Source organism: Pelodiscus sinensis, chromosome 13 (genome assembly GCF_049634645.1).
Source record: "Pelodiscus sinensis isolate JC-2024 chromosome 13, ASM4963464v1, whole genome shotgun sequence".
In the NCBI taxonomy this organism is placed as follows: domain Eukaryota; kingdom Metazoa; phylum Chordata; order Testudines; family Trionychidae; genus Pelodiscus; species Pelodiscus sinensis.
The window spans coordinates 32,516,170-32,532,629 of NC_134723.1; the positions used below are offsets into that span (position 1 = coordinate 32,516,170).

General features: G+C 39.4%; 1 protein-coding gene across 2 annotated transcripts in view; it reads left to right on the plus strand.

The window, feature by feature from the left end:
* THOC2 (THO complex subunit 2) overlaps positions 1–15,070 on the plus strand; it is a 121,078-nt gene extending 106,008 nt beyond the window's left edge. For both annotated transcript variants that reach the window (XM_014569712.3, XM_006115394.4), the window contains 8 exons: positions 2,002–2,060; positions 3,554–3,589; positions 6,439–6,576; positions 6,933–7,002; positions 7,085–7,242; positions 8,567–8,643; positions 8,746–8,792; positions 14,233–15,070. In XM_014569712.3, coding sequence (XP_014425198.3) covers positions 2,002–2,060; positions 3,554–3,589; positions 6,439–6,576; positions 6,933–7,002; positions 7,085–7,242; positions 8,567–8,643; positions 8,746–8,773 — 566 coding nt within the window. In that variant the 3' untranslated portion in view covers positions 8,774–8,792; positions 14,233–15,070. The remainder of the gene's footprint in view (positions 1–2,001; positions 2,061–3,553; positions 3,590–6,438; positions 6,577–6,932; positions 7,003–7,084; positions 7,243–8,566; positions 8,644–8,745; positions 8,793–14,232) is intronic.
* Positions 15,071–16,460: the final 1,390 nt, after the last annotated feature.

Sequence of the window (16,460 nt, forward strand, 5' to 3'; positions counted from 1 at the left end):
GTGCCCAGAGCAGGCGCTGCAGGACCAATCGGCAGCGCCCCAGCTGCTCTGCCCCAGAGTCCAAAACAAAAGCCTGGTCTGCTGGGGGGGGGGAGCACACTAGCTGCGCCCCCCGCCCCCCCCCCCCAGCAGACCAGGGACACGGTGAGCAGAGCCGCAGCGGCAGCAAAGCCTCAGAGGCGCGGGGAACCGCCGCTGCTGCCGCTTCACTCTGGGTGCCTGTGGTCTGCTGGGGACGGTCCCCAGCAGACCACAGGCTCCCGGACTGAAGCCGCAGCCGCGGGGGGGTCCCGCGCCTCTGAGGCTTTGCCATAGCAAAGCCTCAGAGGCGCGGGGAACCGCCGCTGCTGCCGCTTCACTCTGGGTGCCTGTGGTCTGCTGGGGACGGTCCCCAGCAGACCACAGGCTCCCGGACTGAAGCCGCAGCCGCGGGGGGGTCCCGCGCCTCTGAGGCTTTGCCATAGCAAAGCCTCAGAGGCGCGGGGAACCGCCGCTGCTGCCGCTTCACTCTGGGTGCCTGTGGTCTGCTGGGGACGGTCCCCAGCAGACCACAGGCTCCCGGACTGAAGCCGCAGCCGCGGGGGGGTCCCGCGCCTCTGAGGCTTTGCCAGAGCAAAGCCTCAGAGGCGCGGGGAACCGCCGCTGCTGCCACTTCAGTCCGGGTGCCTGTGGTCTGCTGGGGACCGTCCCCAGCAGACCACAGGCACCCAGAGTGAAGCGGCAGCAGCGGCGGTTCCCCGCGCCTGTACTTGGTGTCAGGCAGTTAAAGTTTTGACACTTTTGCCATTAGTAACCAAACTGTGTGCGAGTTGTTTTCTGCTCCCAGTGTAGTCTGTTGCAAAACTCACACCAATTTCATTGAGAGCAGAGCATTAGAGAGTCCCTTGCCTTAAAGAATTTTATGTATGGTTCATAAGAATATGTCTTGTAACTAATCCTTGAGAAGATTCTAAATTGTTACCATCATCATCAATCATATTCCATAGCAAAAACAATCTGAATTCGGCAAACATTTTTGTATTAAGCATGAATTACAGAGGTGAGCAATAAGTGGCTTGTGGGCTTGACATAGTTCACACCTGCTGGGCCTTTGGATGCTTTATTTATCTGGGCAATCACAAGAACAGCCACTTGCAGCTTCTGTTGGTTTGCAGCACAATTTGCTCCTGCCAGTGGGAGCTGCGGGAAGCAGTGTCCTGGTCTGTGCTGCTTCTCACAGTTCCCAGCTGAAAGTCACCATACGTGCAGAAGTGCAGGTAAATAAAATGGCTGGTGGCTCACCAGTTAAGTTGTCATCTTTGGGTTTTGGTCCTACGAGCCTGTTTAGATGAATGAGATACTTCACATATCAGAACAATCATTTCCAGGTTATTTGCAGATGTAGAAAATGAGTCGGCATCAGTTTCCACTTGTATTGCATTTTTAAGGTTTTCATTATAAAATTCAGGGTTAAACACAGATTCTTTTAAATGAAAGTTCAAAGTGTAAAGTACAGTTTTGCTGCAAAACTGGGAATTGGGCAGATGAGAAATTGTGGAATCCACTGGGTCAGGCATGTTATTTTCTCCAGTTAATTAAACATATTGCTTATCATCCAACAGTAGCATTTAATTTTAACTTTTAAACACCTTTGGTACTTTGCAAAGTCACTAGGTGGCTGTGCCCCCTGTTCACAGTGATCTCCAATCCCCCTTCTCTATGGGGGTAGGCAGGCCCGTCTCTCCCCCTGCCCACTGGGCAGGGAAGGGCTGGGGTTGCACCAGCCCTAGACTCCCATCCCTCCCAAGCTGTGGAAGGGCTCTCCCTGCTGGGGAAAGGCCAGCACCTAGGCTGGGAGTGGGTGGGGCTTGTTCCTGTGACACAGAGTGACGTAATGACATCACTGTGTCATCCCACGGGAAAAGGATTTTTTTATATCTAGAGAGAGAGAGATAATCAGATTTGATCCCCTCTTGCTAACATTTTAGTGCTTACTGCTTCTTTTTTATTATTTTTTTTTAGAACAAAAACGTCGAAAAGTTGATACCCATTCTTCTCCATCACATTCCTCAACAGTAAAGGTTAGTATAGCCTGAGGAAGGCAGCGCCCATGTTAGGCTCACAAGTTTGGAATGCCAGTGTCCGACTTCCTTCAAGTTTTGTGCCAAGTATATACTGGAACCACTGGAGGTTTTATCTTGCATTAGAAAATGCATTCATTTTCTTTATTGGTGGACTCTTTTTTTTTCTATTAAGTATTTTTAATTAGAAAAAAATAAAGCTTCAAGGACCTAGCACAAATTTTGTAAATAGTGTTTGAAAAATGCAAGAAAATTTTTACACAGAAGTGCCTCATTGTTTTAAGCAGTCCTTTTTTTTGGAATGCCATGGTAGCTACAAGCAAATGAGTCTTTGCAGCAGAATGGAGCATATTTTTCTGCACTAATATTGAAGAATATATAGCACTGAAGATTTTCTGGATGTTACGGGATATACGGATACCTCTGAATTCATCAGGCTTCTTGATGAGCATCATACCGATGTGTGCCTTCCAAGGAGGAGTCTTGAAAGGAGTTCCATTTTAAAGTCTCCTTGGTGATCAGTTCTCCTGTAGTTGTGTATATTCAGTGAGCATGCAGCTTCTGTTGCACCTTCCCTTCGAGGTTTGTTTATATTCCAATGGGTTCCCACCATGTTGAGCCCTCCGTTTCGTAAAACCAGATGTGGCAACCAAGCCTACCACCCAGCAAAGAGAAACCCCAAGCATTCAAGCGCAGCACAATACCGTGGGTGTAGCCTACTTGAAGACTCAGGGTAGCCATTCCTTGCTCCATATTTAATTTTATTTCTAAGCCATCTAAGTTCATGGAATCTTTGAATTTGCAGTACGTTGAACCTTTAAAACTGTAAGTTACTAATACTTCATCAAGAGCACTGTGATGGATTATGTGGGGTGTTTAAAACTTCACCATCTTACCAACTTAAAAATCCAATGTTTTATTTTATTCAAAGATATATTTTTATATGAGTTACTTAAATAATAATTAATTTTGCAGAAATAAGAGTAAAAAAGTACATATAATCAGTGTTGAGGAACCAGGTGATAGTGATAAAGACTTAATTATAAACATCAAGTATATTTTTCCTCTGTTTTTTGCAAAATGAAACCTAGTTTTTCTATGGGACTTCTACCACATTTAACTATAAGTGGAGAAGATGCTTTAATATATATTTAAATATTATTTAATATGGGACTTACTCATTTTAAAGATCTTTTTCTTTAAATATTGCAGAATCTTTGTGGGTAAAGGGGTGATTTTTTCATATTTGATAAATTGAATATGAATAATTTTTTGTAATTAATAGAATTATATTGTTGGTATAGTTTAGTTTAGAAAAGAGATGTAAATTTTGTTTTCTATCTTTAGTTTTTTTCAATATAAAATATTAACATCAGACTGATTCTGGAAGGAGTAGCTGTTTTTTGTTTGAAGGTTACGGCCTGCCTCCCAAAGTTCCTCTGGTTTCTGAAAGTTATTCCAGTTTACGTGTCATCTCCATTCATTTTCTACAGGAGAGCCTCAGCGAACTCAAGGACTCCTCAGCAAAGGTTTGAATCTTTTAGTTGTCACCAAGATTAAATTTGTATTTTATTGTGTACATTTGTTTTACAATAAAGGCTTATGCCTTTAGAATTTGATCTATAGAATAAACTACAGTTGGCACAGTGTGTAGGCATTGGTTTCTTATGTTGCAATACCTTATAAACTGGTCATTTAATTTTCCACCTCTCTTTGATCCCCCAGACATATTTTTTCATAATTTCTAACTATTTTTGCAACTTTACTTTGCATGAAGAAGAAAACAAAGTGTGGTAGTATTCGTGCTTTCAGCCCCACTCATTTATGTCTTGTTAATCTACGTGGCTTTTCTAAGTGTTTACAGTGTGAACTGTACAGTATACATGGGTGCATTTAGAAAAGGAGGCAGGAATATCAGCTCCTTAGTGTCCCAGATTCTCATAATTTTACTGTTTACACTGTTGTCACTGCTGTGAAACATATGTCATGTTAAATAATTGGGGTTGTTAACTTCTGAAAGCATTGCCTTTTTGATTTCAGAAATCCAAGGCATTTCTCTCCCTTTCTCTCCCATATGTTAACAGTCCCATATGTGAAAAAGAGGATGGAGGAGGGAAGCTGAGAGATATTAGCCAAGACAGTTTTTTTCTTTAACTGATTTCAGAAGTAGAATGAAACAGTTTTTATGTACCAGTGCATTCGTATATATGATTAAGACAAACAGTTGAATTAAACATGTTAAGTAAACAATACAAGCAATTTGCAGATTAATGCAAAATAAACAGCTCATTTTTAGTGTTGGCTGCTGAAATCCTTATATATTGGGCTATAACATGTTTATATGTTTATTTATTTTATATTGTTGTAGCACTTAGGGATGCAACAGAATAACCGTTAGCCTGGGCTTATCGGTTACTATGAACAGTGACATGCCCAGGGAGCTGGCTGCTGCCTCTATATCAGAGGCAGCAATGCAGGATGGCAGCTGGTTCCCTGGGAGTGGGGTTAGGAGCCAGTGTGTGGCTTTTAAGTTGGCTGCTGGTGCTCACTGGCTCCTGGGAAACTGGCTGCCGCCCTGCGCTGCAAGTGTGTGTAACCGTGTAGTTGATGAAATTTTCAACAGTTTCAGTTACCCACATTTTCACAGCTAGCATTTAGGAGCCCCAGTTATGAACCAGGATCTCACTGAGCTAGGAACTGTACTGGCATTACTGTTCATGAAGTGCTTTCCTTCTGAGCTCTACTTTCCACCTCTCTTCTTCTTTCCAGTTGTTCTTCCTTTCTATAACTGAATGAACCATTATGCATTCTGCTGGTAAAATCACAACCCTCATAAAATAACACTAGAGTATGGACTCTGTCTATAGAGTAAGGAAGTCGAATCCTTTTCTTTGCTGATACATGTCCCTAAAAGTAAAGTTGCTAATTTCAAAGACTGAAACTGTTAGCTGTCATTGACAGTTAATGAGAATTGGGTGCCTAAATCCCTTTGGTGCTTTTGAAAGCCTCATCTTAAATAACCAGCAATTAATCAAGGCTTGCAGTATTCTTTTTAATATATTGTTGAGTAGAATGAATAGTTACAAGAAAATCTTAACTGACAGCTAATATGAGGGAATGGGGCAAGTAGGAAGAGTCTGGAATAGAAGATCTGGAACTGAGCACACTCCATATTCTCTTGCTGACCCGTGGTAGTCATGATAACTCCCAACAGATTGCCTGCTATGGCATTTTGTTGGAGCAGGAAGTGTGCATTGGGGAAAGGGAGCTTAGCATTCTTCACTTCATGGATATCAACAACCAGGGAGTGAAACATGTTTAAAAATTATACTTACTCGTATCTGGAAATCAAGCAATGAAATTAAATTTGTTGGGGTGTTTTTTTTTTACTCTTTCCATAATGGTGCTTGTTTTTTCTTTCCCCGGTCCTCTCCAAAAACTGATTAAAATATTAAAAACAATTATGTCTGTAACCAATACTCTGAACAAAGAATATTGAATTTGCTTAATAGAATTAATTAATATGAATAGAATGGAATTATGTGCTAGAAAATTTGCAAAATAAACTAGAAGAATTCTTCTCTCCTCTAGCCTGCAATTTGAGGATTTGTGGCCTAATTGAATTTCCTTCATGCTCATACTTATTGGATTGTTTACAGTATTGCAGCTGGAGAACCCATTCAGTGTTCTGAGTATCTTCTAAAAATTTTATGATTTAAATACTTAGTGGTTCAAAATTACTGTTTAACAAAAAATTATAACATGTTTAAGAAACAGATCTGATTAAGTCATCCTTTTATCATTTTGTAAATTCTTCTGATTCAGCTATCTGCTGGAAATCTTTTAGGATGCTAACATCAAAAAGATGTCTGTCTCAAGCCAATTTTGACAGTGATCCATAATTAAGCAAGTGAAGTTACTTCTATATTACCTCTATGGTACTAAAAGTCAGAATTTCCACATGCTAATTGTACTGTAGCAAGTCCAAGAATCTGCATTGACAGAATCAACAATATTGCTACCTAGTATGCTTTGGTTATATTAAGCGTTATGAGTAAACAACTTAATGTTCATTTAAGCTAACATTTACCTTAAAGTGTATCTTCTGTTCAAGGTAATACTGATTCTTTATTAAAATTAATCTTTAATTTTCAGCTTTGTGTAAGACACTTTTTAAAAAGTGCTTTTAAACATTATGGTACTTTCTCCTCTGCAGATGGACTTTAAAAGTGACTTGAATTTTTTACTTGTCTAGAAAGTAATAAGGTTTAGTTTTTATTCTTTTAGAGATCTACCTCTGGTCCAGTAATAGGATTTTTTTCATTTCCACATTTAGGAAATCACATTAATCATTAGTAATATTGCCTTAATTTAACAGCACTACATTAACCACACTACTCCTGCACTGTCCAAGAGTAAGGAGAGAGAAGTGGAAAAGAAAGATTTGGACAAGTCCAGGGAAAGGTCCAGAGAAAGAGAGAAGAAAGATGAAAAGGATAGAAAAGATCGAAAAAGGGTTTGTGATATTTATATGAAATAGCTTAGAAAGTTGGTGCATGCTTGACTCTTTCTTTAACTCTAAGCCACAGTAATTGTAATTGATGTGATTGCCTTTATAGACGGAAGTGACCTGCTGCATTTGCCCTATTAATTCTTAAAAAGTCAATATTTGGCATTAATAGATTCTAAACCTCATTTAAATCTTCCATGTCAAGAGAGTTATGTCCAGAATCTTTAAACAAGCTTTAATCATGCATCTGCCTTGAAATACTGGAAAGATATGGTATTTGTACAGTATCTTAATTAGCATGCTGTTTTAAAAATCCGCATCTGTTAAATCTGCTAACAGTGCACAATTGTTTTTGGCTTTAGGATCATTCAAATAGTGATCGGGAGGTGCCACAGGATTCAACCAAAAGGCGTAAAGAGGAAAATGGAACAAGTATGTGTTTTATTTAATTTTTCTGTGCTGGAAGTGTCTATTCATTATAATGAATTGTATTATGGGGTGTGTTTTTTTTCAGCTGGTTCCTCAAAACACAGTAAAAGTGAAAGTCCATCTGATTCTCCTCGTTCAAATGAGAAGGAAAAGGAGAAGAACAAATCAAAATCTTCAGGCAAAGAAAAAGGTGATTCAATCAAAACTGAAAAGATGGAGAAAAGTTCTTCTGGTAGCAAAAAGGTAAACACATTTTTTCATTTGTCTAAACCTTTTCATTGAAACGTTTTCTGCCAGGTAATATTTTGGAGTTATTTTTCAGTTTTTGAATGCTCTGGTGTGTAGCCTAGATTATAGACAGGCACTGCAAATGACAGAAGGAAAATACAGCTGGAATTTTTGGCCAGGTAGCTGCAACTTTACTCAACACACTCTGTCAACACTGAATGGATAACTTATGTTAGCAGCAAAAATGGAGGAAAGCTTTTGTGCCAGATAATACTTACTTTTGAATGTTATAATGTGAGTTTATGGCTTAGATGGCGGGAAGGGGAAAATATTTAAAATTAGCGTTTTCTACACTTTGTTGGTTTTAGGAATTAAGGTTCCCTTTCAGTCCAAAAATTACTTTCAGAAAAAAATTCTGAAATCTGGCCTTACATAAATAGTGATTTTTGCTATAGTTAGCATATATTTGACCAATAAATCTATATGAGAAAACTCGTTTGACCTTTGGAAAGTGAATGTGTTAAACTATATTTAGTCATTAAAGTATGAAAGAGATGTAATCTATTTAACTGCAAGTCTCAGTGCAGCCATATCTAAGAAGACGACAGACCACTCCTTTAATATTGGACTATCCTTCTTTTGAAGACATTTGTTCTTAACTGCTATAACTTTTAAAAATTATAGTGAACACTGTAGATCTGTCTTTAGCTAAGGATATGGAGTTTACTTGACATTTTTGGGAAAAATGTTCACAATCATTTAACATATGGTTAAATTAATAATTGGAAGAGGGAATTACAGGTTGGACCTCCCATGTTCTGGCATCTTCAGGACCTGACTGGTCCTGAATGCAGGATTTTGCTGGACCAGAGGAGGTCATTTCTGGCCCCTCTGCCACTGGCCTCCCAGTCGGCTTTTCCCCCTCCTCCGCCACCTGCCCTGCCAGCCCCAGCCCTGCCACAGCAAACTGCGGCCTCGCTGCTGCCTCAACCGGGGCTCCTGGTCTCATTGGCCCTGCTGCACAAGCCCGCGATCACACCACCAGCGCTCCTGGCCTCTTCGTGGTACACCATTGCTCCACCAGAGCCTGCTGGAATTTCAGCTGCCTTGCCAACCAGATGGACGCCTGCAGCAGGGCTTCCAGCCGCTGGCCCTCCACCGACTCTGTCTGCTGGACCACAGATGGTGCAGGGGCAGAGTCTCAGTTTAGAGAGGTTCAACCTGTATAATTACACAAGTATTATAGTATTCAGAATGAAAGTGGCGAGGGCCTTTGGTTTTCACTCAAACTTTATTTTATTTTATTTTATTTTATTTTCCATGTACAAATTTTGCACAGGAGTCTAGACATGATAAAGAAAAAACAGAAAAAAAGGAAAAACGGGACAGTACTGGAGGGAAAGAAGAAAAGAAACAATATCCTTTAAACTTTTGATCACTGTGATTTTAAATAAAATAAACAGTGAAGTAAGAACTCAGTGTTCTTTAAAAAGCATTTTTCTTTAATACTTAATTTACTCATAAATCTTCAGACAAACACAGATAATGAAGACTGTCCAATCAAGGTAAGAATTATTTTCATGTTTTTCCTTTACCAAGGTATTGAAGATTGTACTTTATGAGTACAATTGTACTTTATGGGTATAATTCTCATCTCCACAGAGACCCCTCTAAGGTAGATTAAAGGGCCACAGAGGCATAAAAGAGGATCAAAGAGCTCCACTTTTGTTGATGGGGAAATTTTCCCCAGCACAGAAAATAAGGAGGACAGTCCCAGGCTGCTGTGAGAGGTCTCTTGGAAGCCCTGACAATAGGCGTAGGCTGGGGGGCAAGAGAGAAGTGGCTGAGAGGGACTGTGGCACACACGGATGTGGAGATTCATAGGTAGATGGGAACAGGGATGCTTTAATGAAGATAGCTTTTGATAATCCACTTGCTACTTGATAATCTCTTGCTAAGACGTTATTTTTGAAATGTAAAGCAGCACATAGAATAAATTTGTCTGGAAGCCTGAGATTGCATACTCCGCTTTTTCTTCATATTAAAACAGTTCATTGTGCCTATGTAGTCTTTGGTCTCTCTGTATAAGGATAATAAGTGTGAAAGCTTTACTTATAATTCCTGTGAGACAAGTCTGAACAAGATGAACTTCAAATTCAATATATTCATGATGTCTAAATTCCAACTTGAATGCATAAGTGAATCAAGAGAGATGTGTTAAAAACATTTGAAAAGTGTTAATGAAGTTTTCTAAAATCCTTTTCCGGGGCTATTTAGACATTTACACACATTCAGATTCATTAAAATATTGGTAAATAACTTACTTATACCAAGAAATGCTGATAAATTCAGATTTGAAAGATAAAAATTAGTTTTTAGAAAGCAGTTTTGTGTTCAGGTATTTTAGGAATCTCATTTTGTAAAAAATATGGAAGCAGTTACACTTCTAGATTTCAAGATAAATTTATCCATCCACCTAGTCTTAGAAGCCACGTTAGTGCCAACTCCTTGAAGAGGACACTGGACAATTTTACATTCTGCAAAATGTGTAATTACAGCTAGTAAATACTAGAGCCGACTGACTAAACCAGTGGTCCCCAATGCGGTGCCCGTGGGTGCCATAGCACCTGCCGGGGCATTTATGTGCGCCCGCCTAGTGACCAGGGCCGGCCCGAGTCATTCCTGCACCCCAGGCGCCCAGCACTTGCATGGCCCTGGGCAGCCCCAAAAGGTTGGGGACCACTGTACTAAACTGTAGTAAATAATTTATTCAAAGAATGTAACCTCTCTGTTTACCAGTTGCCTGTGAGTAGTTTATAATTTTCTTTTCCATTCACCTTACTTGATCAGTTTTTTTCTGTGGAAATTTATTGGTCTGCATGTAAACTGATTTCTGTATATTTGAGAAATATATAGCCTCTCCCATATGAAGAGAGGCTAAAGCGAGTGGGACTCTTCAGTTTAGAAAAAAGGAGACTAAGGGGGCTTATGATAGAGGTATATAAAATCATGAGTGGTGTGGAGAGATTGAATAAAGAAAAGTTATTTATTAGTTCCCGTAATAGAAGAACTAGAGGACACCAAATCAAATTAATGGGTAGCAGGTTTAAAACTAATAAAAGAAAGTTCTTCTTCACACAGCACGTAGTCAACTTGTGGAACTCCTTGCCAGAGGAGGCTCTGAAGGCTAGGACTATAACAGAGTTTAAAGAGAAGCTAGATAATTTAATGGAGGTTAGGTTAATAAAAGGCTATTAGCCAGGGGATAGAAACCGTGTCCCTGGCCTCTGTTTGTCAGAGGCTGTAGATGGATGGCACGAGACAAATTGCTTGTTCATTGTCTTCAGTCCACCTCCTGTGGGGCACCTGGTGCTGGCCACTGTCAGCAGACAGGCTACTGGGCTAGATGGACCTTTGGTCTGACCCAGTATGGCTATTCTTATGTTCTTATGTTATATTTGCAGAAAGCAAACATAAGGAAAAATGCAGCTGAAGTGTACTCAAATTTTTATTCAACTAAACATTTATTGAAGAGTTTGAGTTATTTGCCCAGCTATAGTAAACATGGTTCTGAAATTTCATAAAATTTCATACAATGATCTCACATGAGTGAGGTCTTGAGTCTCTCTCCCTTAGCTTATTTCAGCATTGGGGTTGAACCACTTTAACTTGACCCTTGCCCAGTTTCCCAAGCTTCAGGAACTCCCTTTTCTGCTGAGAGGAGATCCCAGTTTTGAATGGGCACTCTTGGTGTATCTGGTGCCTGGGGTGGGGGGATATGAAGCACACTCCAGAAAGTAAAGAAACTGATGACTCAATCTTCTGTTAATGGAGAAGTCTCTGCACCCAGTATCTGATCCAGGTCTGCAGACTTCCCCTGGACAGTTTTCCCCAGTAACTTCACCCATCTCACAGTGGAAGTCTCACTTTTTCAAAAAGGCAGTGAAAAAAAAGAAGCTGCTAAAAAAGAATCACTCGTTGGCCCATTCCTCATCCTCGCACTGCAGTCAGTATGATTGAGAACGTAGAGGCACTGGGTTACTCTTATTGCCACACGTACCACGAAAACCAGTGACCCTAAGTGGATAGGTTCGGATGTGAGGTGCAAGCAGTGACAGAGCCATCTCAAGATGCACCACCACTGATATGTTCTATGCAAATTGCCACCACTCCTATCCCAACAACGTTGAGTGCTCCGAGGCCATCACCGACAACTATGACTACATCATCACTGTTGGTACTGATCTATCTCAATACTGAAACCATCGGCACCACACATCTTCCTACATCAGGCTGACCTTTTTGTCTCATTGACCCCTCAATCACCTTTTTCTGGCACTGATATTTCTCTGGCATGCCCGGCACTATCTCAATTTATTCCACCACTGGCCCCTCCATTCTCTAGTGAAGAAAATAATGAGAAGCAAGGTCCCGTCTCATCTCAGCATTCTTCTCCCATTTGATCATCTGCAGCACTGGGTCCACCTGTACACCCTTCCCCATTCATTGGCATATAGGAGACAGTACCATTCAGTAGATTCTGAGCCCATACAAGCAGAGGTTATCTCCCTCACCATCCTCAATCGCTTCACCTTCACAGCCCCTGAGAAGAGCATTTGAAGAACAGGAGGAAACTGAGGAGCAGGATTCAACACCAACATCTAACATTTTTTTCCCTTGTCCCTGGACAAGGCCATAACACCACTACCACCCACTGCAGTGGAAGATTTTGAATGTTTTTGAGAACTCTATAAAAATTGCTGATATCCTAGAGATTCCTCTAGAGATGGTCCCAATGTCCTATTACAGATTACTGGGCATTCTCCATACAGCTGCCTCAACTAAAATTGCACTTCTCATAAATGACTGGCCAAAAACTTAGCAGACCCCTGCTGCAGTATAGATCACTTACAAGAGAGCCAGGTAAGTACTAATGTTCCCTCTGAAGAGCTAGACTTCTTATTTTCTTACCCCACATCAAAGTAAGTAGTATTCAGTGCCCTCAGTCATTGACACAGACAAGAACTGAAATTGACTTGATATGACAGTCAATGGAATGCCAGTTATTGTGCCCTAATGGCAAAATACGACCACAAAAATTACTCCGAAGTCACTGAATGTATTGATACCATACCGGAGGACAAGAGAGACCCATGGTTCAGGATAGTCACATTAGCAACAATAGAATAGAGAGACTGTTTTTCAGCCCTCAATCTCCAAGATGCCTGTTTTCATGTAACCATACATTCCATGCAGAGGAAGTTCCTCAAGCTTTCTCTAGGCACCAAACATGTACTGCCTTCAGGGCTGGCTAAAGACCACATACTACCCAGCCTAAACAGGTGACTGGTAATGCTCTTCACTGTGCTCTTCACAGTCAGTGATGTGCTATACTGGTGAATACAACCCAATAATGTGTGTGCAGGATCCCATTTGCACAGACTACACCTGCAGTTATTCTCAACAACCAAAGCATTGATAGATTGGAGGGGGGCGTCTATAACATCACACAATAGAGGGTCTTCCATTGAGACACTGTTACACACAAATCTTTAGGAATTCTGAGCAGTTTGCCATGCGTGCTTGCACTTTTTGTCGTTGATCAGGAACGAAGCTATGCAGGTATTAACTGTCAGCATTGTCTGCACGTTTGGAGGGACATGGTCTTTCACTATGAAATGAAGTAATGAAACTATATGGAATTGGGATATCCAACTCTATCAGGTCATTATTAACCTTAGTATAGTTTCTCAACAACATAGTGATCATTAACTTGTTTAAAGTATCCACCTGGGCCGTCCTCGCACACATTTACAAAACACTGTGCATTAGATCACAGCTCAAGATCAGATGCATTGGTAGGACTTACAGTACTATTAACCATTCATGACTGAAGCCCCTTCTGTCCACCAAGGGCCACTGTTCAACAGTCACCTGAAGTGGACCATGCACAGGGATACTTATAGAATCATAGAATAATAGGACTGGAAGGGACCTCAAGAGGTCATCGAGTCCAGCCCCCGCCCTCAAGGCAGGACCAAGCTCCATCTACACCATCCCTGACAGATGTCTATCTAACCTGTTCTTAAATATCTCCAGAGAGGGAGATTCCACCACCCCTTCAAAGAAGAGAACATTATTCACCGTGTGCAGTAACTGAATTTCTTCCAGATGGTGTCCATGTAGGTGATCCTCCTTCCTCCCCTCTACTTTAGAAGCTCAATCTATGAGCTGGGGTAGAGAAGGAACTGAAAGGGAAGATTTGGTCATGCAGCACTAGATAGGTGCTGACAGCAGAGAGAGATGGGGAGAGTGCATGCATGTCCTAAACAAGAACTGCTGCTGACATTGTCTGATCAAAGGGAATGTACCAGCACTTGAAGTGGAGCAGCCGCAAGGACAACATCTCAAAGAACAGAGTGAATAACCTTCTTGTATATATGTAGGTAATAGTCATCCAGTTATTTCTTGCAGTAAATTAAGGGACGTCTGATATAACATTACCTTACTCTCCTTCATTTGCATAGATAAAAGTGCTTTTACAACAGAACAAAATTGTGGCAGTTAATTCCCTTTCTACTGCTTGCCTACCTTCTTCTAATACATTCTTCCAAATTAATATAAAGTGTATATTACTTTATATTAATTCCTTTGTGTCTCATTTAGATTAGACATATTCATCATCTTGGGATAGTGTACTTTTATAACACTTTGTTGAATTTTACTTTTACCAGTACTAGTTTTTGTTGAATTTGTATCTGTTATGCAGAGTTTCATTATTTGTATTTATAATCTCGGTGCCTGATTGTGTAATTTCTCATTACAAAGTAGGAAATTGAAATAATTATCTGTAAAAACCAAAAGATAATCAAAGAGGTCAATTAAAATAGTACTTCTCCACCCTCTTCCTTTGGACTATGAATGAAAATAAATTCTAACGAGTTATGAATCCTTTGATTCTTTAGAAATGACATCTAACTGCATTGGCATATATATTTATTGCAGGTGAGATAGAAAGTGGAAGATACCCAGCTGTGACCAGAAATGTATTTTCAAGAGTATAGATTGCACAGAAATTTGTGAATGAAGAGGACCCATCTGCATCTCCTTAAATTATTCAGTTCTTGGCTTTATTTCCCCCATGCTGAAGATTTAATTGTTGAGTTGTACATTACTGTATTTTAACTTGTTGCTTAGTTTCTCGCACATTTATTTTCAGTACCTGGCTGAAAGTGTTACCTATTCCATATTTTAGCACAATGTGCTGCAAACAGTTGCCATAGTGCAAATGAGGTTTCATGTGTACAGAGTTCCTCTTTAGGTTGTCTAAATACTGCCTGAGTTTAATAATTCTTTCAATCTGATATGCATTCTTTTAGATGTCTGAAAACCATAAATAAACAGTTATTGAACCATTTTTGAATTTACCTCATTTAAACTCAGTTTTTATTTATTACTTGGCCTGTTTTTAATATCAGTCACTAAAAACCCAGTGGAAGCACTGTTTTCATGCAATGCTTAGGAATTATTTGTATATTATGTGTACAACATTGACCTGTTTAAAAAAAAAAAAAAAAAAAAAACCCAACCCAAACCTGCACTCAATTGTCCCTTGCCACACCTTTGTTTGTCATGATGTTTTTAGATAAATTGGAAAATATTCTCTTCAAAAATGAAATAAATTAGGGTTCAATTCTATAGCTACAGAGCTTTGTATCGCTGAACTTTAGTCTGAAAAGTTTCACAATGACATTTTTAAAAAAGAGAATTTTTTTTATCTGCTGAATTCTACCAGTGTAACCTTTTTTCTAAATAAACAATAGTTTTCTCAATGGGTCGTAAATCATTGTGTGTGTGTTGTTGCTTTATTCACAAAGGTAGTGCTAACAAAATTAAGTTGTACTCAGTGTGAGCTTATCGCTTCCCTTAGCTCTCTTCCACTATGACTAACTCCTCTTACAGTTGGTCTGTCTTATAAATGAGATCATGCATCTGGAAATAACGTGAATCATCTAATATGTATCCCTGCACTAGAGCTCCATCCTGTCTGTCGATCTTGGATCGGGCACACAAATCAGCATTATGCTTTTGAATGACTTTAATTATGCTCTTTCAGTAACTCCCTTTATCAAGTAAAATAGTACTTCATTAATTTTATAGTGAATTAGGAAAACATCCTAACTTAAATTTCCTCTTTTTATATTTGGGCTTTTCTTGTCCCTAGAGGTATGGCTCTGAATGTGCCATTCTTACCTCAGGAGAATGTATGACATAAATATCCTAACTTTTACATATGCAATAATTTCCATTATTAGCCCTTACATGTATAAATTAATTGAGAAAATTAGTAAGTAAACTAATTCTTATCGTAAAGGAATAATAAGATGATCTTGTTAGTAATAGCAGTAATCTAGTGGCCTTTCTTTAATACTACATATTTTTAAAAACCTGGAGCTAAAGGGTATTCAAGAGCTCACTCAATTACGTAATTTATTTAACAGTCTGTAGCAAATGTGTTTTAAACGTTTACATTTTTTTAAGTGACATTTCTGGAGACGCACTGCAACTCAAGTAAAAAGATAGTTTCAGTTGCTTATTGGTTTTTAAAACTATTTTAAAATATAATTCATGCTAAAAATATTATTAATATTTACAAAACCAAACCAATGCTGATATTTAGACATAAAAAATGGCTGAATGAAAATAACTATTGATATGAGAGGAGAGAACTGAGGCAGTTCTTATTGTTCAGTGTGTGCCCCTCAGTCTTACTTGGAGACTGGTCCAAAACTCAGTGAAGTCTGTATAAACATTTCCATTTGATTTCACTGGGTTTTGAATCAGGCCCTTACTATACACTACCCAAAGTTAGCCCTAAATATGGAAATCAGTCAATGGAGGAGAAGTAATTTTTTCCAAGATGTCTTTTTTTATAGTGTACTGAGTCCTCTTTCATGCTGCACATAGTCTCTCCAGATTATTTCCCAGCTAGTTTGTTTATTACTGCCTTACATTTTGTTTTTTGGAAATTTAATTGTTTATTGAGTTTACACTTTTTTTTTTTTAGGTAATTGAGGACCGTATCCAAAGCCCATTCAAATCAATGGCCGGTGTTCCTAATTTCCCAGTCTAGTGAAATTAAGGTCCCAATTTGTTGCCCCTTAAACTTTGATTAATCTTAATTTGAGATGTTTGGTGCCTTTTAGTTTGAGAGAGAAGAACAGACTTTTTGA